Consider the following 22,278-nt stretch of genomic DNA (forward strand, 5'->3'; position numbering starts at 1 on the left):
CTCGATGTTAAATTATTTAATGTATTGTAAGTCGCTGCACCAAAGCGTCTGCTGAATGGATGTTATATAAAACAGATAAAAGTCAGTCACTTTGCTCCCTTAAGTTTGATATAAACACTAAATAAATAAAGAAAGTTAAAAATGTGAGGAGCTTTGGCAGCGCGGCGCGGTGAGTGGGAGTTCAGGTGGAAACAGACTACTGATCTGGAGCTGTCCTTGGTGCTGAACGCCTCAATCCAATTAGCTATCTTCCCCCCCCCCCCTCTCTCTCTCTCTCTCTGTCATCCCGTTATACTCTCTTCCTCGGGGCCGTTAGCTTTCCGGGCCAGCCGGTTCACTCTCTCTTTCTCTCTCTCTGGTTTTCTGTCTTTCTGTGTGTTTCCTTATGGCGCCGAGCGCTGCACATACACCTCCCGGGTCATTTCCTCTCCTGCACTGATTTATTTTTTCCTTTCCGACAAAATGTGGATGTATATTTGCCTGCATGCTCTCGGGAGGCTTCGTGAATCAGCGGCCGGAGGGGAGGTGAAGCAGCTGAGATAACGAACTAGCCGGGTGCTATGGTGGATCCTCCAGGACGGGACAGAGTTCTGCTTTTCTGAAAAAGCACTTCGCACGCAGGGTGAGTCACACGGACATTCTTACACTTACACATTTGTTTCTGGTTTTTTTAATCCAACAAGCAGTAGCGACAACAAATGACGTTCATTAAAGAGAATAGATCAGATCTTGGTCATGAAATACTTTCTTAGCTACTTTGTACTTTTTTAAACTTGATATGGACTCAGGAGCGTAATCACGAGTTAAGCCTGAGTCGTCTAATCTCTTGACAACTAACTGGTCGCACTCACTTTGGACTCTGAATCTGAGATGTTTGTCCAGGATTCAACCCGGAATATGCAGCTCATTTAGGCTGGTTTGACGCAAAAACAAGAACAGTCAGCTTCTAATATTGCACATTTCATGATTTTTTTAAGAGTTCATAATCATATTATTTCAGGTGATCAGTGGGTGATTAATGAACAAGGAAAAAAAACGATGCAGTGAGTACATGAATGTATTTTATTTCAAAGTTGAAGGTCTGAATAAGCTTAATTTCTTTTTTTTAAATAGTGATGTGGGATCAGCTTGATTCCTGACATAGCCATGTGTCCTATGAGTGTCCCGGGAGAAGATAGACAGGCTATAATTAACTAAGGCAGACTTAGAGCCAGGGGAGACGAAGCCTAATGCCACTCCTGGGATTTGTGGAACTCCATTACACAATCAGATAAAGGTCCCTCTGTCAGAGCCCTTCTAATGGAAACATAAGCCTTTATAGTCCAACAGGAGCAAGTTTCCATTCATTCCCCAAGCCGTGGATTAAAATTAGTTTTCATTACATAAGAAAACTATTTTTGAAAGATGCTCACTTTTGATAATTCACTGATTTAATGAGAGGAACTCGTTCTAATTAAAAAGTTTCCAGGCTTTAATGAGTCTCAAGGGTTTTTTTTTTTTTTAGAGCTGGGAGATAACATAATGGTTCCACAGTTTGATCATTTGATGCACAGTGTGGATGGGGACTTTTCCTTCTGGTGTATTCAGATTTGCCTTTTAGTTTGGTGCTGCGTTTTGAACATCATTTTACCAGCTGGCAGCTTGTAAGATGCAGTGAATCTTTTTTAACAGCGAATCCAAAATTGACAAAAAACAAACAGTGGGCTGATGTCAGATGGATTGAGTTTTTGACAACACAAAGTCTCATTTTTGTTTTACATTCAAGCAAAAAAGTCCAATGTATTTCAATGCCGACGCACCTTATTGGATATGCAGACAAACACCTGAATAATAAGAGTTTAAGGGGCCTTTAAAGCCTCAGCAGCAGGTCTCCTCTCTGTACATGCATACTCTACGCTTTTAGCATACATCAATATTATATAATAGTCAATTAGTGGATCATGTGGCCTGTCCAGAGATTTGGATTCCGGCAGGATGAAACTTGTCAAACAAGACCTCAAGTCTTCCTGAAAGCTGCAGTGTCACTGCGTGTGGCTGAACTAATTCAATGTAACAATATGAAAAAGCAGAACTTAAACACGATGCTGAAGTCAGGCCTTTAAATGATCAGGGTGGAAGAGTGCTGTTCTCTCTGGCGGCCTCTGTGGCAAGACAAGGTATACACAAGTGAATTATTTTGACCTCATGATCAAAGTGTACATGGTGACTTTACTTTAAGAGTCGAAATTTAAAGATAGAGGAAGTTTATCTATCTTTGACATGTATTCCTCTGTGGTCACTGGGCCTCATTCGCCATTATCTAAGTGCTTTCTGAAAGTTGCTCTTAAGAAGACTAAGAAAAGTCTGAGTCAGGTTCATGAAGCTGTTCTTAACCTACAGAATTATTCACACCTGTGCTCTTACACTGATGAATGCCATGTCATTGTAAGCTGGAAGCTCATGCCCGTTTACCTAAATTAGCATAGAAGAACGCCCTTTTAATGCCCATATAAGGGCATGAGACTGCAGGGCCGTGAGGAGAGCACGCAGAGGTCACGCAGGATTAAAAGGAGATGTCGAGAGAGATGCCAGGGATGCTCAAATTAAACTTCGAACAGGACTCCAAATGTAAGACACACTTTAACAGTTCTCAAACGGAGGAAGAGAAACACAGACTGGATGATTTAATCAATTAAAACTAGAAGTTGTGAGTAGAAAATAGAAACTACTCACACACGTTGGATCTTGCCCTTTGTTCAGAGAAAACTGTCTTCAGAAAAGATGAAGGGAAATTAAACAGTTATATTAAAGGGGGGAAATAGCCAGAAACAGAAGAGAGACACTGATCATATTTCATAATTATTCATTTCATAATATCAGAAGATAAGCCTACATTATTCAACAATAGCTGACGCTGTAAAACGATGAGACACGTGACATATTTCTCATGTAAATACCTGTTGTGTGTAAAGGTGGGAAATAAGTGTTCTCTCTTCAGCATTTATTTGTTACATAAATGCTGAAGTTTAGTGCAGAATTATGTCAAAAATTCAACATTTTCTAGATATTATTCATGTTTCTAAATGTTAGTTAATGATATAAATTTGCATAATGGAAAAACACAATAAGTAATAATGTTGCTTTGTAATATCAGCACTGGAATGTGTGTAAGATTGCTCTTGAGTGATTTTTTACATAACAAATGATAGATGAGAAAACTTGAATGTCAGAATCTTCTTAAAAACTGCACAGCTGGCTCCTAAGAACAGATGGGGATTGAGGCACAGTGATCTTTTCTTGAAGGTGGATCTGTTTTAGTTTTTTTTATATGTCTTGTAGAGGAGCTTCCTGTCAAAATCATGTATCATAGTTTAATGTGGTGATAGCGTTCCCAGATTCCTGCATTTTATCTTTCCTGGCATGAAACATAGAACCACAGATTTATGGGATCTCAAATTGGTTTGAACAACATGATTGATTTGCTGTATACTCGGGGAGTGCAGGTCAGAGGATTAATCCTGCTGCCAATGACCCTACTATGAGCGTCGTCTCTGTTGCTCATAGTAGCACATCTTGTGCTCTGAAGAGGCTCAAGAGGTGATCAAGGAGGATTGTGTCATTTGATCGACTTAATGTAATATATCTTTTTTTTTTTTTTCCAGCCATGGATTTGACCTGGAGTTAAGAGGTCTGATCACAAGCAGGTGAGCTTGGTGGGTCAGGGTGACCCCCTCCCCCTCCCCCTCCGGCCATCATCTCATCGAGCCCCACAAGCTCCTGATACCCACACACCCACACACTCACCTTTAACCTTAGTGTTCAAGTTGTCCACAGTGAGAGAGCAAACATGACGGACAGAGCGGGTTACAGCAACAACCCCCGGCCGCCCGTGGCCCCCCTGGTTCCCCCGGAGCCCATAGACATCATCCGCATCAAGGCCCGCTCCCGGCGGGTCAGGCTCAACGTTGGGGGTCTCACACATGAAGTCCTGTGGAGGACACTGGACCGGCTGCCCAGAACCCGTCTGGGACGTTTACGGGACTGCAACACCCACGAGTCTCTGCTGGAGATCTGCGACGACTACAGCCTCAACGAGAACGAGTACTTCTTCGACAGACACCCCGTGGCCTTCTCCTCCATCCTCAACTTCTACAGGACGGGGAAGCTGCACATGATGGAAGAGATGTGCGCCCTGTCGTTCGGACAGGAGCTGGACTACTGGGGGATCGACGAGATCTACCTGGAGTCGTGTTGCCAGGCCAGGTACCACCAGAAGAAGGAGCAGATGAACGAGGAGCTGAGGAGGGAGGCGGAGACGCTCAGGGAGAAGGACGGCGAGGAGGAGGAACACGGCTGCTGTCCCGAGCAGAAACAGAAACTCTGGGACCTGCTGGAGAAGCCGAGCTCCTCCGTGGCTGCAAAGGTAACAAACAACCAGCTGCACACGCACCTCACTCACACGCTGGTAGAAATATTTAATCGTACTTTTACAGTGACAGTAAAGATATCTAATCTGGTAAAGGGACATTTCAGAAAACGATCCTGTGGTTTATAACAGACGAGTGATCATGGCTCCGGGACAGGTTTGATGTACACAGGATGACCTGACCTGGGGGGCGAAGACACCCAAGATCCAAATTACACCAATAACAAGGGTATTATCCATGTAGGGAGTGACAAAGGAGGAGATGCTGTGGATGTTTTTACAACTTGATCCAAACCAGGATGTAAAATGAAACAAATCTAAAGCTTTTTTCTGAGGTTTTCGCTCTGAAGACTCCTCAGGTGGACTCTGACTAAAGAGCATGATGTTAAAACAAATCATGGTCACACATTTTAAATCTCAGGGACATCAAATTGTGAATTTTCTTTTTTTTTTTATCTAACTATTATTCAAAAGGAGTTTCCATATACTGAGAGATCTGATGTTGTACACACATCAATAGTCATCTCAACTTCAAATATCACAGAATGAATTCAGCTTGATGAGCTTTAGTTTAATGAAATTACAAGTCAGTATCATTAAGTATGCACAGAATGAGCAAACTCAAGTTACAGACAACATTTCAAAGCTCTTTAGTTGTGCGAAAGTAAAGAGCAAAGTTAAAAAAAAAAACCTTATAACATGATAAAATAATTGTACTTATCTACATATTTATACATTTCTGTAACTACAGAATACTACTACTAGTACTATTCACTAAAAGATTCCTAGAGGGGACGCCGAATGAACTCAGGCTTCCTCCTGCTGCCATGATAAGCGGCCTCATGCACATCCTGGTGGAAACATCAGAGGCCAATAGAGAGCCATCAGGACCGTAATCCTCCTTCACCTGCAGGGTGAAGAGACAGGAAAGGGGGGGGGGGGGGGGGGGGGGTGTGGAGGAGGAGGCGGGGGAGGAGGGATTACTGCTGCATGTCCTCCCACTTGTTCTGACGTGTTAGCACAGTATTAGGCTGTCCTTACTCGTGGAAGGTTAGGGGGGGAGGGGGAAGGGGGGGAGGTTAGTATGAAACGGTGAATTTGTCAGAAGTGTCTATAAAGTAATAAAGATATATTCTTCTTCTCTCGATACACGTAGCAGTGTTTATCTGTGAAGTAGTTTGGTGTTTACTTGTCCAGGGTTTAGGTATCAGCTTACATCGAGGATTATGTAGAAAGAACAGCCCTGATGAAGACTGTCGACTGTGAGTTTTTTTTTTAAAAGTGACTTCTTGGTGCAGAAGAGTCTCTTAAATTCTCCTCAAATCAGGAGCAGAAAGTGACAAGAGAGCGTTGAAAAGCCCAGGCAGGGAGAACAGGTCATTGTTCTGAGTGGGCTATGAACTGTTTTCTTTTTCTGTTTTTAAAAAAAAAATAAAATAAGAACAGATAATAAATGCAATGTTAAACACAGCAGGAGACAAAACCAATCAGACGGACTCGTTTACCTCTCAGCACCTCTGCAGTACTTGTGGATACAGTCAGTAGCCTCCTCCTCTTTTATGAATCCAGTGCCCCTTAAAATCTGATCGGCCCCCTGTGATTGGTTATTTTTTTGTTATCGGAGGGCTGTGTTAGAGCTTTTCTTTGTGTTTTAATGTGGCACATTTCCCTCTGTAAGAACTTGAATTGTGACTTTGGACACACACGTCTTCTCTTGAAGTCCTCAGAGAATGAGGCCTGAAAAGTTTAGATGTTGCCACTCTGTTGAGTTACTTTTTAAAGTTACATGAATGCACACAGGGATAACAGAAACATCTTTTAGATACTTCAGTGGTGTTAAAGGCAGGCTTGGTCATTTCCTCCAGATACACTTTTTCAGATTTTGGTTGAAATTGTCTTTAGGTCCTGACAGACATTAATAACTCATGTGCTCTGAAACAGGAAGGGTGGATGACATGAGACATATATTGATCAGAGAGGTGTAACATGAGAACTTCTGATACATGAATAGTAAACTCACAGACACTTCACCTCTCTGCATCAGCTCTTATTACACCACAACGTATTTCTATGGCGTTGTTAGAGGACCACGAAGTTGGCGTGTAAGATGCAGAGTCTCTAAACTTCTTACAGGCATTATTTATTCTGGTAAATATTAAGGGTTGACATTTCATTTTGTTCTTCCCTAGTGTTCATTGTTTGTCATATTACCGTATTGACAGTAAAGACTTACATTTCCAATCTTGTTTTATGTTCAGTGTGTCGCGTTGTTGAATGTAGTTTTTGATGACGTCGATTGTCGTCTCACGTCCTACGAGAAGGGAAGCGCAAATAGTTTTTTTTTCATGACAGAGTTGTTGCAGAATCTTCATCAGACGGTAGCTCCTGTCATTTTTCCATGTTAAAGTTAAAGTTAAAGTATTTTGATGATTTGTTCAGGTTTCTCTCTTTGTCACGGTGATGTCCACGTGGTCGGAGATTTTTTTTTTTTTTTAAAGCATCTGACAAAACGATGACATCATCTGTTTTCTGCTTTAAAAAGTACAGATGTGCAGTGAGATAAGCTCTGTGTATGTGTGTCTTTGCTCCATGTGTCCAAAACTGTTGTCTCTAAGCTGTAGCAGGCAGCACACACAGAAAGCTTAAGAAATACTTTTAAGATTTTTCAAGGAGCTTACTGTGCTGCTTTGATTATCTGCAGCAGAGCAGACGGACGGACGGACCCTGAAACACAATCCATCAGAGTCCATTACAGGATGTGACAGCAGCAGAGAGATCTGTCTGTCAAAGCTTTATACACTCGTAAAGCTCCATTTAATTTACTGAGACGACACACACTAATCAATGTTTCTGTAAATGTGCCGACTGGCTCGTTTCTTCAACTCACCAGATTTCTGTTTGTCTGTGAGGTGACGACTGAAACTAACAGAAACACAGAGAGAGAGAGAGAGAGAGAGAGAGAGAAAGAGAGAGAGAGAGAGGGGAGAACAAGATGCTGTAAAGAAAGAAAAGAAGACAAAATAAGTGCAAAGTCAGGCCGTCAATATATTCCATACTTTGATACTTTTCCATACCATGTGTTTTAGAAAAGATAGAATCTCTGTGATTTGAATGATTGATAGTATTGAAAAGTTCTAAAGTTTCAAAAAAGACTAGATCATCAGACTTATTTTGAACCAAAAGCTGCAGAGAGAGAGAGAGAGAGAGTGAGAGAGAGAGAGAGAGAGAAAGAGAGAGGGAGAGAAAGAGAGAGAGAGAGAGAGAGAGAGAGAAAGAGAGCGAGAGATAAAGAGAGAGAGACAGAGAGAGAGAGAGAGAGAGATAAAGAGAGAGAGAGAGAGATAAAGAGAGAGAGACAGAGAGAGAGAGAGAGAGAGAGAGAGAGAGAAAGGAGTTTGCCTGCATTTTTGACAATTAACAATTAACAAGAAATTACCCAATCAGGGGTGCCCAGGACTTCTATTTTTGTTGTTATGGTCTCAAACAGACATTGATATTGTTTAACATTTTAATAGAATCGTATTGAAGTTTAAAAATCTGCAACTGTGACATCCCTAGTGCAAAGATATGATGCACAAAGACTCGCAACACTCAGCTCCCAAAGATAAACTTATTTATCTGCCATATTTGCATTTAAAAAGACAACATATCGAGCCCGGTCAGGCGTCATATCTAGTGAGTTTTTTTTACAACTGAGCACCTGAATAAGTGATGTGCAGGTGTGTTTGCTGACTTTGTTTTGCCAACCCTGGTGCAAAGGCCATGATGGGGAGCAGCAAGACAGTACAGCGGTACAGATCAGAGAGGGAGAGGGCTTTATACACACCCATTTGACTTTTTCTTATTTGTGAGTCATCAGAACAAGAAGTGCAGACGATGTGAGGGGAGATAAATGTCACTGAGTTTGAGCTGAGGAGATTCAGCATCTTCTCGCCACAGAGTTACAGACATCATGGGTATCTGTGCAGCACGTTGAAGATCCTCTGCTGCTGTTGTGTTTGAGTTCAGACCAACAGTTTCTTCCTTACGTCGAGTCCGGTGAATGGCATTATGGTGCAGAAGCATGAGTCAGCTGTTTTCAGTTTGATATGTCATCTCGACAGAGAGTTATCTTTTATTATTAATGGAGGGAGGAAAAAGAACAGAGCAAAGGAGACAAAGGCGGGGGGGGGCTGACATTGTTAATTGATTCTCTGTTTCCAGCTGACTGACTGCACAGTCAGCAGTGAAGAGAGACTGTTCACAGAGCTGTGATATGAGCCTCATTCATACAGGACTGTTTTCAGGGCTTGCATCTGTACATGTGTGTATATATAGAGAAACCTGTGTGTAGTGTTGTGCTCGAGTCATCAGTGGTAATAAACAACCCTGCATGAGTGAGCTCTTGGCTTTAAATCAAGACGAACGTTTAGTGCACGTTGTTGTTTCTTGGATTGCTGCTGAGCTATCAAACATACAGATCAAATACACCACAAGCATATTTTAAAGATGAATACAAACATACCCACAGCCTGTCTTCTTTGACAGGGGCATGTCCAGAGGAGGGGCCAGTGTAGGCATGGGCCCCCCTCTTGAAATACTATTGGCCACCCCGGGTGAAACCCCCCAAATTCTAAACTATGGTTGGCTTATTGGCCTTCTCAGAGGCGGGAGTTGTAATGAAATCAGGTATTTCATAAGGCACCTTGTCCACCTAACATTTTTCCAGGCAGAAAAGCGCTGGCTGTGCGCTCGGAAGCGCCTGCATGAAGCGTTTTGTGCATCGAGAATAACAGAAAACCGCCTGCACATTGTCTTACTTACAATGAACTAAATAGTAATAGTATTTTTGTTGGTTAGACAGTGTACAGGAGTTAGCATAATAATTGTGACTTTGGACATACATCTTGTTTTTGAGTCCTCGCAGAAGTAACCTGTGGAGAGATATAAGTTACCATTCTCTTGTGTTACTTTAAGGTTTGTGGACATACTCTGCATAATGAAAGGGATTGTAAAATCCCCTGTTCCACTGAACGACACGATTGTGTTGCTCACCAGGAATGTCACTGTGTTTTTTTAGGATGATTTGTCTGAGTGGAGGAGGTTGTGCTGCACGTTTAAATATTTCTCCTTCAGTCTGTATCTGACATTTCTGCTTATTCAAAGCCTCCTCCTTGAAACTGGAACATCCCAGGACAGGAGCTCAAAGATAAGACACATGTATTAAAACACAAGCCTTAAAGGTGCAGTGTGGAGTTATTGTTGTCAGTTAAAATAGGTAATTAGATAATTTCTTAAAACATTTTAACAAAAGGAAGATGTGCAGATTAGTGAGTCTTCGCCTTAATTCAAAAGATGGAGAGTTTGAGCCGACCTTTTCTTCAGAGCATTAAAAAAACTGTACGCTGCTTCTTCATGTTTGCTTCTGACTCTTTGGGAATAGGTCAGCTCTCTGCACTTTTTGTGCAAAACTTCAATTCTTGTGTTCATTTCTTATTCTATTCATAATTATTTTGATATCCCTTTAAATTTCCTGCTGCCATATTCTATAAGAGAAACTATTAACATCTGAATTTCCCACCTGGGGATAAATAAAGTCTTTCTGATTCTGATCAACAAATTTCATCTCTCCCTTTTCAGAAAGCCATACGGCGTCAGACACAGCCATTAACAAACACTTTCAGATTCCTTTGATTTTACTTAATTTATTCTAAAAGAGAGACATGAAACAAACTTTGAGCACATCCTCTTGTTTGTTTTGTCACAGATTTTTCCATCACTTTGCCTCAGTGATCAATTCTTTCACAGTTGGTGCATTTACACTTTTACAAACGACACTCGGCTGAAGACCTGCTACGCTTTCAAGTGTAAAACTCTCTGGAAGTATCTTCCCAAACTGACAGTGGCTGACAGAGCATCCTGGGTCTTGTATTGAAGTGTTAGGAGAGTCAGCGTATAGAAACATCGGAGGCTTTTTCTCTGCAGTGAACGTCTGACGTGAACCATGTTGACAGCTCCCGCAGTCTGCCGCCCCGTCCTCTCTATCCGTCAATTACAGAGGATACAGGCCGAGCACTGACAGTGTAATATGTTATCATACAAAATGTTTTAAAGCGTGTGTGTGTGTGTGTTTTAATTATTATTAAGTGAACAGATAGTACATCTCTTTATAAATAGTGTCGGCCGTCAGAGCTTCATGTGACCGTGTTGGAAGCGTTGTGTCAGCAGGACGGAAGCTGATTAGGCCTCTCTGTCCTTACACCAGCCGTGATGCAGCTCAGCTCTCAGCCAATCACAGCGCCTCTTCTTGGTGACAGGTACGGCTCAGTACCGTTTAGAACAGGACGAATATCTGCCTATTTCAAATATCAGTCTACGTGGAGCGTTTTGACTTTTATTTGGATGGTCTGAGGTATAACAGTGTTACATTAGTTTTATAATCTCCTCAGTATCTGCATGATCTCATTATTTTAGGCTCTGATTACAATCATTCAGACGTCCTCCAGCAGTCAGTCACTTCCTGAATGTTTCAAAGTAAAATATAAAAAAAGTTCAGCAAGAAAAGAAATGTATCCTCTAATCCTTAAATGAGTTAGTTTAGGTGAACAGTGCATTACAGTAAGTAATGACCGAGCGTCTGCATGCATAGTCACCTGTTCATGATGAACCCACACACCCACACACACGCCCACACACGCCCACACACACCCACAGAGTATGATTTAGGAGTACTACTTAATCTGCTTTGGGGCTTTTAGCAGCACTGCTGCTGCTGCTGTAAATAGACCGACTGTTAGCTGGCTGAATAGTCTGTCCTGTCCACCGTGTGACCTGCAGTCGACAGGCAGAAGGAGAGTTAGGATACAGAGCTGTGATTGTTTTATTTACTGACAATGTCATCATCATCATCATCATCATCATCAACCTTTATTTAAGCCTCGAAAAACCATTACGGTTTCCCTCATTTACAAAGATAGAGATACATACACGTGCTCTTACTGTGAGTCAATGGCTTCATATTGAGACAAGGTGCCAAAAAGTTTTTCTCTCCTCATTTCACTGACTTAGTTTAAACTGTGGTTGTCATGGAAACAGAGATTATATCATGTCAAAATCATTGGTATTGAAAAGTACCAAAACTATCAGGAAATGTTGAGAACTTTCATTTAGACTAGAACTGATTTATAAAGATAAACTAGCATTAGCTTGCTCTGTAACTTTACTAAATGTTGCTTAGTGCTCATCATGGATTCATGCTGGGTCTTTGTAAGATATATAGTAAAGAGTAATGACATGCTCCTTAGGTGTCTTGAGATAAAAATCACTTATGAATTGGTGCTGTACAAGTTAAGACTGATTGATTGAGGAGTTTAGACCTGCTCTATAGATTTGACTTAATGTGAGATTTAATTTAAAAAATATTGTTTTATAAGCTGCTTTTATAAGAGATAACCAAAACATGCAGTTATTAATTATCATTATAAAACACATCTTTGATCTATTATGAATTCACATTTGTCACCATGAACAAATGATCACAAAAACTCTGGCCTTGAATAAATGTCATAGTTTGAATAAACTTTAGTGTATAAACCCATCTAACTTGATAATTTCAATGAAGGTTCGGCCTGTATAGAACATGGATGTAGTCTCAGTGACGTCACCCACTGGTTAGTGAAGGGGAATTTTGAAGCCCAACAAAGCGGTCGGCGTATTGGAAATGCTGTCTAAATAACGTCTGTCAATCTAATAACAGTCAAAGAGGTAGAGCTGGAGCGGGCCTGAAGCCTCCTGACAAACAGCAACACCACGTCGCGAGAGAGAGATTAGCCACTCCCCCTTATTATGCATAACCTTTATGAATTAAAACCGGATGATTTTTTTTTTTTTTAAATCACTCCTGCTGTTAAAATGGACATTTTACATGGGAGTAAATTGGGCGTTTGCAGCCAGCCCCACGTGGACACTCAAAGAACTGCAGTTTTGGCTTCATTTTTTCAACATCTGAGGTTTCTGCTTGGTTTAGCGGAAACCTCCGCTAAACCGAAACCTCAACCAGCTTCGCTAATATTTATCAACAGACAATCAATTAAGTGTGAAGTCATAATGACTCAATCATTTGTGGCTGGTGAGCACCAGAAATCCATAATTCTTTCTTCATGAGTTCACACATGAATCATCATTAGTCATGCCTTTGTAAAGCCTTTCCAAACTATGGTCCTTTTTGTAAAGTCTCACAGACATTACTGTTGATGAAGGAAAAAGAAAACACTAGTTTTCTATCTTTCCGTGCATCATGAAGCACGCTGCAGGGAGAACTTGTTATCCTGAACACAAACACAGTGTCTGTCTCTGTGATGAAGCAGCGGTCCAAGACGGACAGACGAGTCAGGCTCTGCCCTCACATCAGAGCCGCAGTCTTTCAAAATGTTTCGTTCTCTTTGTGAACTTTGAAAAGTACCGCAGTGCATTCATGTAAGACAATGAACATCTGAATTTAATGAGATCTTTATGTTGTTTATTCAGAAACAGAGCAAATATTTTAAGTAATATGCTTCTGTAGAAAAATGAACTCAGTGTTTATGTTTGCTGATCCAGCATGTTGTCTACCTGTTGTTTTTTTCTGCAGTCCAGGGTTTTTTCTGAAGGAAGCAGTTAGTTCTGTCCAAAGTCATTTGATTGTCCAAAGGTGATATAATGTGACGTTACTGTACAGTTACAGTGAACGGTTATTGTCGAGAACTGTGGTTCTAAAAGTTTGCAATGCCAACGACCCCCATATGGCGTCTGGCCGGGCCCCCCTCTTTAATGTGGGAAAACAGCTCTGAATGAAGGAGAAATGATCAGAACATGGGATGAACAGTTTGACAAGAAGAAAAGTTGCATGAGTGTTGTAGTGCAGGGTCCGGGGAACTACAGGGCTGCGATGGAGGAAGGGGCCCTTATTGGGTCTGAAAGTCATAACTGTCAGAGTTAAGATCGTCAAATAAACGAGCACGATTCTTGTATCTGACAACAACTGAAACAACCACAGATGAAAGATGCATACCTATAGGTGTTTTCAGACGAGACAGTACTGGGAACTTTTTGAAGAGGAACTATCCACTAGAAAGTTCTCTGAGAACTACACAACATGGGAACTGTTTTTCTTTCTGCATTCGCACCGCCAAGGTACCTACTCTGGCGGGGGCTTATGTGATATCTTGTCACGGGGCCCAGAGATCCTGGAGACGCCCCTGCTTTAACGTATTTGTTCACTGTTTAAACGATGGTGGGCAGAAAACGTTTAGTCCTTCTTAAGATTTGACGGTTGTGTTCTTCTCTGAAACAAGAAGCCTTTTCTAAAAGATGTCTGGAAAATAGTTTTTTTATTCCTTTGAGACTGAGTGGTTTTTGGCAGCATGGAATGGGTTTTCTTCTGCATATTTAAAACCTTCCAGTCGGTATTGCATTGCAGGAAAAAAAATTAGATCCATGCCAACCTTAATTAATCTAATTAATTTAGTCTTTTACTGCCTTTATTGTGTATATAAAAATAACCTCCTGCTCCAAATGAGAACACGCTTAATTTCCCCAAAAACATCTACTAACCCAAATAGTGTGGAGGAAGTAAATGTGCGTAAAAAGACCTTTAAAGCTCTTGTGAGGAGATTTTATCTGGTTAACAAACATACTGAAATTATAATCTCTGTGTTCCTATGAGATTAAAAAAAGCAAACGAGGCAATGTGCATTAATATAGTTAGTTGTATTTACTTATTTTTAAGGCCTTAAATCACTGTCGAGTTCATGTGTGAGATGAAGCACGCTGCAGAAAAAGCCTTTATTGACATTTTGACAGCGAAGACCTTGATGAGATTAGTGACACATGTCATGTTAAAAACAAAACAACACTTACACATGTACAGGGCGAGATCAGCACAAAATAAATGTAATGTGCTGCTTTGTCCACTGGAGGCGCCAAACTACACATAAACCAACCCCCCCCCCCACACACACACACACACACACACAGGAGCTTTAAGTTTTTTATATTTTTATATTTCCTTTAATATGTGAGGTATATACTGTGTTCAAATAAAATGTGTGTAAAATCCTGAGTGAGTCACTGTTTGGAAAGTGTCTCCTTTTTTCTTTTTTTTTAGCTTTTTAATGATTAAGTTCAAGTTAGAATAACTTATCACTCCAGCAGAGGAGTTTTTTTCCAACTTTTTACAGCGAACGTGTAATTCTTTTGTCAGCAAATGTCTCCATGTCACACGTCTCAGCGTGTATGAGTGTACCAGCTAACAAGCTGCCAGGCTGTCTTTTGCTCTTTTAGTCTTCTTCAACACGTAGTTTGTCTTCAGAGCAACGCAGACATGACAGCAGCTGATTAAAGCGGCACAGAGAGAGGCAGCTTTTACTTATACTGCACGTCAAAGATGCAAGCGTTCTTTAGGAAAGCAAAGAGGGCGAGTTAGAGCAAATGAATCATAGAAACATGTTTATTTTATAGAGATGACTTGATATTATTGCCAGAGAGTCTTTGGTGATTGAACTTTCGGAGGTAGTGTGATCGAAGGATGTCGGCCCTGAGTGAATCTCTCCCCCCTGTGGAGACAAGACACTGAAGGTTGAGGTGTCGGCTGATGAGATGGTGAAGGCTGGCCGGTGATGGGGAGGTGGAGGGTTGCACGTAATGATGGCATGAACGAACAGGAAGAAGAGAAAGCCATATGATTGGTTAACAATGAGAAGGAGGAGATGTGAGCTGGGGATGACTTCAGGAAAACACAAGTGAGCATGCATGGAGGAGTGAGTGCAACAAAGTAAAAAAAAAAACAGAACAATAAACTGAACTTTCTCAGGAGCTTTATGAGCGATAAAGAACAGAATAATATCAAGTGTGAAATGAGTAGTTAAAAACACACAGTGCCAGTGCAGATTTAAGTGCCGTTATGAAGGAGTTATAAGTTGTTCTGTTGCCCCAGAAAACTGAAAATATGATCGACAGGCCGGAGAACATCAGAGTGTTGGGGGAGAGTCGAGGGGTTACAGTTTATTTTAGATCATTATTAAGAGTTTTTCATCTGTTTGAAACCTATACGTTAAAAAGCAGCTTTAGTATGTTCGGTTCTAAAGATCTATTCTCTTCAAGGCGATCAGAAATATGATCAGTCTGACATTATTGAGTATTTTAGAAACCAGCGGCAGGACGCTGACCTGATCAAATTCAGTCTAAAGAACTTCTAATGAACGGGGTGTGTTCATGTTCTCGTTAGAACTGTGACAGCATGTTGTCTGATTGAGCTGAAGCTGTTTGTATTGCAATCAAAGACACAGCACTGATAAAGCTCTAATCTTACCAAGTGTATTTGTCAGATTTATGGTCAAATAAGAACACATATTATGAGCCACAATCACCTGACCAGTCCAGATAAATAAACATAATAATTAAGTTAATAAACATCTTGTTTTGAGGTGTACAAAGAAAAAACAAATGAGCCTGTTGTGCTTGTATCGAGTTAATAATCTGTTGATGCAGAATTTACTGAAGTGTCTTGAAACGAGATGCACAAATCTGAATGAATTAGAACATCTTTTGACCAGGAACATATGCTTGCTGCATTGCAGAACATTTTTCTTGTCTTAATTTTTGCTTTTTATATTTTGAAATAAGATGTTTATTTGGACTTTTCATATATTTGACTTGTAAATAGACAAATACACTTGGTACTGTAAGTTCTGAGTATTTGCACTGCATGCTATCTGTTTAATGACTCTGATCATCTCTGCAGCAAGCATCTCTCCCTCCACCTTTCTTAGCTCTACACCTTACATGTTCTTTTATTGTTCGTCTTCTCTGAGTACGAGCAGCTTTGACTTTGAGTGACTGTAAACCACTTTCTGCAGCTTTCATCAGAGGATTGATTTGCTCAGCACAACTGTTTGTGATAAAAGTGTAATGAACTTAATATAATGTAATACTGACCTAACTCCATGCAGATTACAAGCATATTAAAACAAGCAAATATATATATATATATAGATAATTTAAAAAAACAACTGAGATCAATGAAAACATCAACACTTCGAAACAAATTGGCTCGAAATCAAATTCCTAAACTCTGCCTGAAAGGGAAGAACTCTAATCTTTAGAGTTTGCTGAAAGACGTATCAAAAGAAAATTCAGATTTATTTCCAGTAGTTGAACATTAAATACATAATAGTACTACACATTTGCACAACAATTACATAAAGTTTAAGTCAATTAGACTTCACAAATTGTGAAACTGTGAACAGGACTCATTCATTTATCTGTAACTGATAATTTAATTCAGTGGAATATTCCTTGTAAACAGTATTATATTTTGGTTGAATGCGATCCCGAGCTGCACGTTGATGCAGTGGTTAGCGCCGTTGCCTCACAGCAAGAAGTTTCCTCGTTTGAAAAAACGATCTGACAGAGCCTCTCTGTGTGGAGTTTGTATGTTCTCCCTGTACATGTGTGGGTTCTCTCAGCGTAATCCGGCTTCCTCCCACAGTCCAAAGACATGCTCGTTAGGTTTGAAAGTGAGTGTGGCTGGTTGTCTGTTTCTAGATCTCAGGCTATGAATATGACATATCTATTCCATAGTGTCGGATTAGCAACAGAAGGATTGGTTTGACTCACTCAAAATGTGAGCCGGCATGTGGGCACTATTATGTTTATGATGCATCACTTGTCTGAATCTCTGCTCCCTGTGTCAAACAGACTTCTCTTTAGAGTAATATAAAAGCAAATGTTAAGCATAAGGAGCAATTTCAAACAAACTTAACTGTCACTACTGAGGGAAGCCAGCCTTTGTAACCTAGCAACAATAAGCTTCAGTGAGAAGCGCTGTGAAAGTGAGGTCATGGGGACTGCCAACACCGACCTTAAGAGCGCTCTGGGTGGAGCTGGAGGGTGAGATGGGTTGAACATTGTAAGGCTTTTATTTAGGGGACCAGAGTTCTGTGTCAAACTAAAATTCTGTTAAGTTTTTCTTATAACCTACGGCATGATGTTTTTTATATTGAACAAGGGGTTTGTGTGACTTGGGCACCCAAGTCAGTCCACCCCAGTTAATAAAGTTTGGACACGCCCCTGCTGCTTGGTTACGTTAAGTGGCTTGTTTGACTTAATGTAACCAAACAGCAGGGGCGTGTCTGGAGTTTTTTGACAAGGGTGGCCAACCTGGTCATCTGACTTATGCACGGGTGGCATGAAGTGTGTGTGCATGCACATAAACATTTGACTTAAAAGGTAAATAGCCACTCATGACAGACTATGCTCCTCTAATTCTTTGGTACTCTCCCTCCATCTCAGTCTTTCATCATAAGGGTGGGGGGGTATAGAAAATATTTGGTGTACTCTTAAATTCAGTGCTGAATGATGATTTATTCTATGTGGGGCTCAATTTCTAGCAGATAATGAAATTTACCGCATCGGGTTAGCAAAATTAGCATCATGATTGTACAGTATCTGTATTCTAAAAATATTCAGTAAATTTAATTGTTTCCTTATATTGAGTTAGTTTCTCAACATGTCTACAGTCTGTAACTCTACAGTTGTGTCATTGGTCAGAAGTCTTTGGCCTCTGGATTGAATTAATTTTCACTTAATTATGAGTAAAACAAGGGGGCGGGCCATGACACCTGTCAATCATTTACACTATAGGTGAATGAAAGCAACTACTGCAGTGCTTTGGCTGTAAAAGATAAGCACATTTAAATCCACTGTCTCTGCTTTTATCTGTTTTTTTTGTTATGTTGACAGTCTGATTATATCAAACATGTGCAAACAGAGAAGTTCAACGGTGCATGAACAACCAACAGGAGCGCTCTCTCTCCACCCTCATGGAGTGAGCCAAGAGGAGGGCTGCTGTCACTAAAACCTTCATGTGACACAATAATTTAACACCAATGACAACAGTGTCACCAATGGAAATATGACTTATTTGACTAAATTCATAAATATTCATGACTGATCAAAACAATTACAGACTGCAGTGTGAGTCCATGAGGGGCAGCATGCAGTCCTCAACAAACACATAAACAGTACACACTACCATATCCAGTCTTTGATCAATCTTTGCAAGTTTGTGGTTTATTTGTCTTTTGAAAGTATTTTCAAAGTCTTTGAAAGTGTGGCCGGCATCACCTGCCTACTCGACATTATGCCATTGGGGGTGAAATCTGTCTCCAGCATCTGCTGTGGGTGTGAAGGATTATGGACAGGGAGCTGGCAGCACATCTGATTTGGGGATTTGTTGATGTTATTGGATGTTAAATAGTCAGTGTATTGTTTATTGTTCAAATTGTATAGAAAACTCACAATTATTGTCCCAGGGAGTCACAATTGACAATAACAGTGAATGTACTGAGTTATGAACAGATGAGTGAGTTATCAGCGTGGGGTCAGTGTAACGACACATGACAATCATAGAATTGATGAAGGCAGCAGCTTTATACATGAACTGTATCGAGCTCTGCAGAAACCTCAGATCCTGTTCTCTCTGTTCCAGAAATATCTCCACATATTGATTAAGACTCTCTGAGCAGCTTCTTCTTTCATTACAGGATGAGTTTTTTCTGCTGATTTCTTACTCCTCCTAATGTGTGACATCCCTCCTCCCTCTCCTGCTCTCTGTATATAACACGTAAGATATACAGTAACAGCACGAGCAGAAGCGGCAGTAAAGAGAGACAGACACAGACCTCTCCTAAACAAACACTGCAGCAGGAAACACAGTCAAGTCCGTCCGTTTGTGGACTGCAGATTTGAAGCTGTTTAACATTCAGGCCATCGCCATCTCAGCTTTTTGGAGCCGCCGGTGACAAATCTTTGGACGCGAGGCTGGACTCACATTGCTAAGCCTCTTTCCTGGTTGACAGGTCAGGTTTATAGCAGCCTGTCAGTCACTGTATCGCCCCGCCCTGCAGCATGCCACGCTGTTTAAACCTAAAAGGAGACAAAATATTTCAAATGAAAGTCATGCTCATGACATTTAAATTTATGAATCTGCTGATTAACACCATTACTAAAGTAGGAGAATGTTAATATACAGAGATGGAGGTTTTTTTTCTGTCACACTTACATAAAAGAAGACTTCTTTTTGCAACTTCTGGAGTTTCCACCTTGTAGTAAGGAGGTAGGTTTTAAGTCTGTTCAGCATCGCCTATCCTTTATAAAACATTAAGATGCTTATTGACAAGCTAAGATAATCTCATATTCTCCTTCTTTAACATCCAGTATCAGTGACAGTCAACTCCTCCACCACTTTTCTGACTTCTCAAACTGTGGAAAAATCTTTTCATAATTTTCACCCATTTGTTTTTTCTCAGAAGACTAAAAGTTTTGGGCAAACAAAAAACACTTGGACTCATCCTTTAGATATCATCTAGAAACTAAGGCCGGTTTATCCAATTCATTCAGACTGCCAAATTAAGGATGCAGGGGGATCTTACTTCCACACATGTCATCAAAAAGACATCACATTTGTTGTACTTGTTGGATTCGGAGGAAGGCACACAGCGTCACAAATCCTGGCTTTCCTCAGATTTGCACTCTGTTTGAAGAACGTTTTTCAGCTGAGTCAAGTTCATTTCTTTTTCAGCGTCTGTATCTTGAATGTGGAGTCTCCATTAATACTTCCTCTTGATGAACAGCTTCTAAAGCAGCTTGTGTTTTCCTGGTACTCCTTTAATTCTGCCTCGGGTGCCAAGGTCACTGCATTTGGCAGCCATTAAGCCATTAAGACGCTGCAGGGTGGACACACTTTGATACACCTGCTCTCTATTTCTCTTTGGCTTTTTCAACCCACCGTCTCCCTCGCCCTTCTTTCCTTTGATCACAGTTTGGGATATCTTGCCTGCCTGCCTTTGCAGTTTTTTCTCTTAAAATCTGTTTGTGACATGAAGAACAAGCATCACTGTGTCTGAGTACGGATTGTAGAGCCGCAGAAATAGTCCGCTATGTAATGCTGTAATACTCTGTGTCCTCTGACATGACTCTCAAAGGCCAGACTTTCCATCCTCCAGAAACAGACGAGGCAATCCTCCTATCTCATGATTTCCAGGATACTGAACCTTGAGTCAAATGTGGCAGATATCTAAGCAGAAGGAAAAAAAAAGAATAAACTTTAATCACGATGCAGACTCTCTTTTTCATCGGATCATTTGTCAACAGCACACAAATAGCTCACAGTTAATCAATTTATCCTGACGGTATTTGGACATTACTTGACTTCTGACTCTCTGAGAGGCACATTATCTCTGTGACATCAAATAAAAATGTTCCTTTAAATTTAACATAAGTAACATAAAATAAAATGGAATTAGTATATACGGTTACTGATTATTATCGCCTTTGAGAGAGAGGAAAAGCAAAGAATTTTAAAGAGAAGGCAGGAAAATTAGCTTACATGAAAGAATTATACAGACAGGAAATGTAATAGTAGTGTAATGATGATGTCATACATTTTATACAAAATGAGGGCGACGTTGGTAAAAACAAAATGTGCTGGGATATTAAGTGAAGTAATAACACAAACATGTATGATGAATACTTTTCAAAGACACATATCTATATTCTTTAAATTAGTTTATTAAGAAACTCATTTGTTTTGTTTCATTGAGATGGCGTTTGCAGTCATTATGCGACTTCACTTATTTATTTATAAAACTGAACATGGTGTAAATAAATCACTTGTAGATGAAATTACAGTTTGTATTTATTAATAAAAATGAAATAATTAGAGGTAAATAACTCCTTCCCCTGCAGAGACACTTTAGAACCAAAAGATCATCTATTTGAACAGGAAGGCTCACTTTGTCTTTTTGTTACAAACTGTATTCTTATTAGACAGATTTAAAATATGAACACGTTTGTGCTTTTTCTCAAAGAGTCCGGCTTTTCCCTTCAATCTAATTGTTTCACAGTTGAATGAGAGAACTGTTTAGTACATGTACAGCAGGGTGTCTCAACACGGACTTCAGTCATACACTGTTTATTCTCCATCATAGTATTACAACTAAAACTGAGATCACATGACATATACACGATACACTGTTTTTATTCATACGAGGACGTAATTGTCTGGTTACAACTTAAAATTTACATTTTACCATTAAATATGAAATATTGCATAAGGTTAACTTTTAGTTATTCAATCTTAGCGATACGCACAGCCACAAAAACGACCTACGGAAAGATGCCAGAGCGTGTGGGCAGCACACAACTCCCTGAGCTGTTCGAGATTTGGCGCCATGCTCAAGGGCACGTTGGCAGTACCAGGGATGTGAACAGGCAACTCTCAAGCAACAAGACCACTTTCTAAACTTTGGTCTGTACTGGGATGTGAACTGGTGACCCCACAGTCCTGACCCAAGTCCCTACAGACTGAGCTGGACTGGGTGAGGTTGACTACCCAGGGCCCCCTCCTCCACTGGGGCCTTGGGTTGTCAGTCTCACTTTCCCCCCTGTCGACGCCCATGCATATCAGAACTTGACTCTGAATATTTACTGCAAACACAATATATGATATAACACTGTGACAGGGACCGTGCTCATCATGGATATTTGGACTTTATTGCTTATAAATGTTTCCTGTGGGCTACATTTGGACTCAGTAAAAGTCTGAGAGTTTTCTTAAGAGGCCTAAAAGGTTTCATGCATTGACATAACTAGTGTTATGTGTGTGCTTTTATATCATCAGTGTACTTATTCAGGTGAAAAGAAATGGTAACAGTAACACAGTCTCATTTAGAAACTCATTTAGAAATAGACACTCACAGTTTTTGTCTGTTCATCTAATAAAAATGTGTTTCTTGTTCTGACGATTCTACCGGCTGGGGGTAGGAAAGAATGAGTAAACACTTCTAACCTCTCTC

General features: G+C 40.4%; 1 protein-coding gene across 1 annotated transcript in view; it reads left to right on the forward strand.

Annotated features, from left to right (window-relative positions):
• Positions 1 to 343: 343 nt before the first annotated feature.
• LOC132978661 (potassium voltage-gated channel subfamily B member 2-like) overlaps positions 344 to 22,278 on the forward strand; it is a 30,368-nt gene continuing 8,433 nt past the window's right edge. Inside the window, exons 1-2 of the mRNA XM_061043915.1 lie at positions 344 to 622; positions 3,642 to 4,402. Of these exons, the coding sequence (XP_060899898.1) occupies positions 3,827 to 4,402 (576 nt within the window). The 5' untranslated portion in view covers positions 344 to 622; positions 3,642 to 3,826. The remainder of the gene's footprint in view (positions 623 to 3,641; positions 4,403 to 22,278) is intronic.

The sequence above is a fragment of the Labrus mixtus genome, chromosome 8, assembly GCF_963584025.1.
Source record: "Labrus mixtus chromosome 8, fLabMix1.1, whole genome shotgun sequence".
In the NCBI taxonomy this organism is placed as follows: Eukaryota; Metazoa; Chordata; class Actinopteri; order Labriformes; family Labridae; genus Labrus; species Labrus mixtus.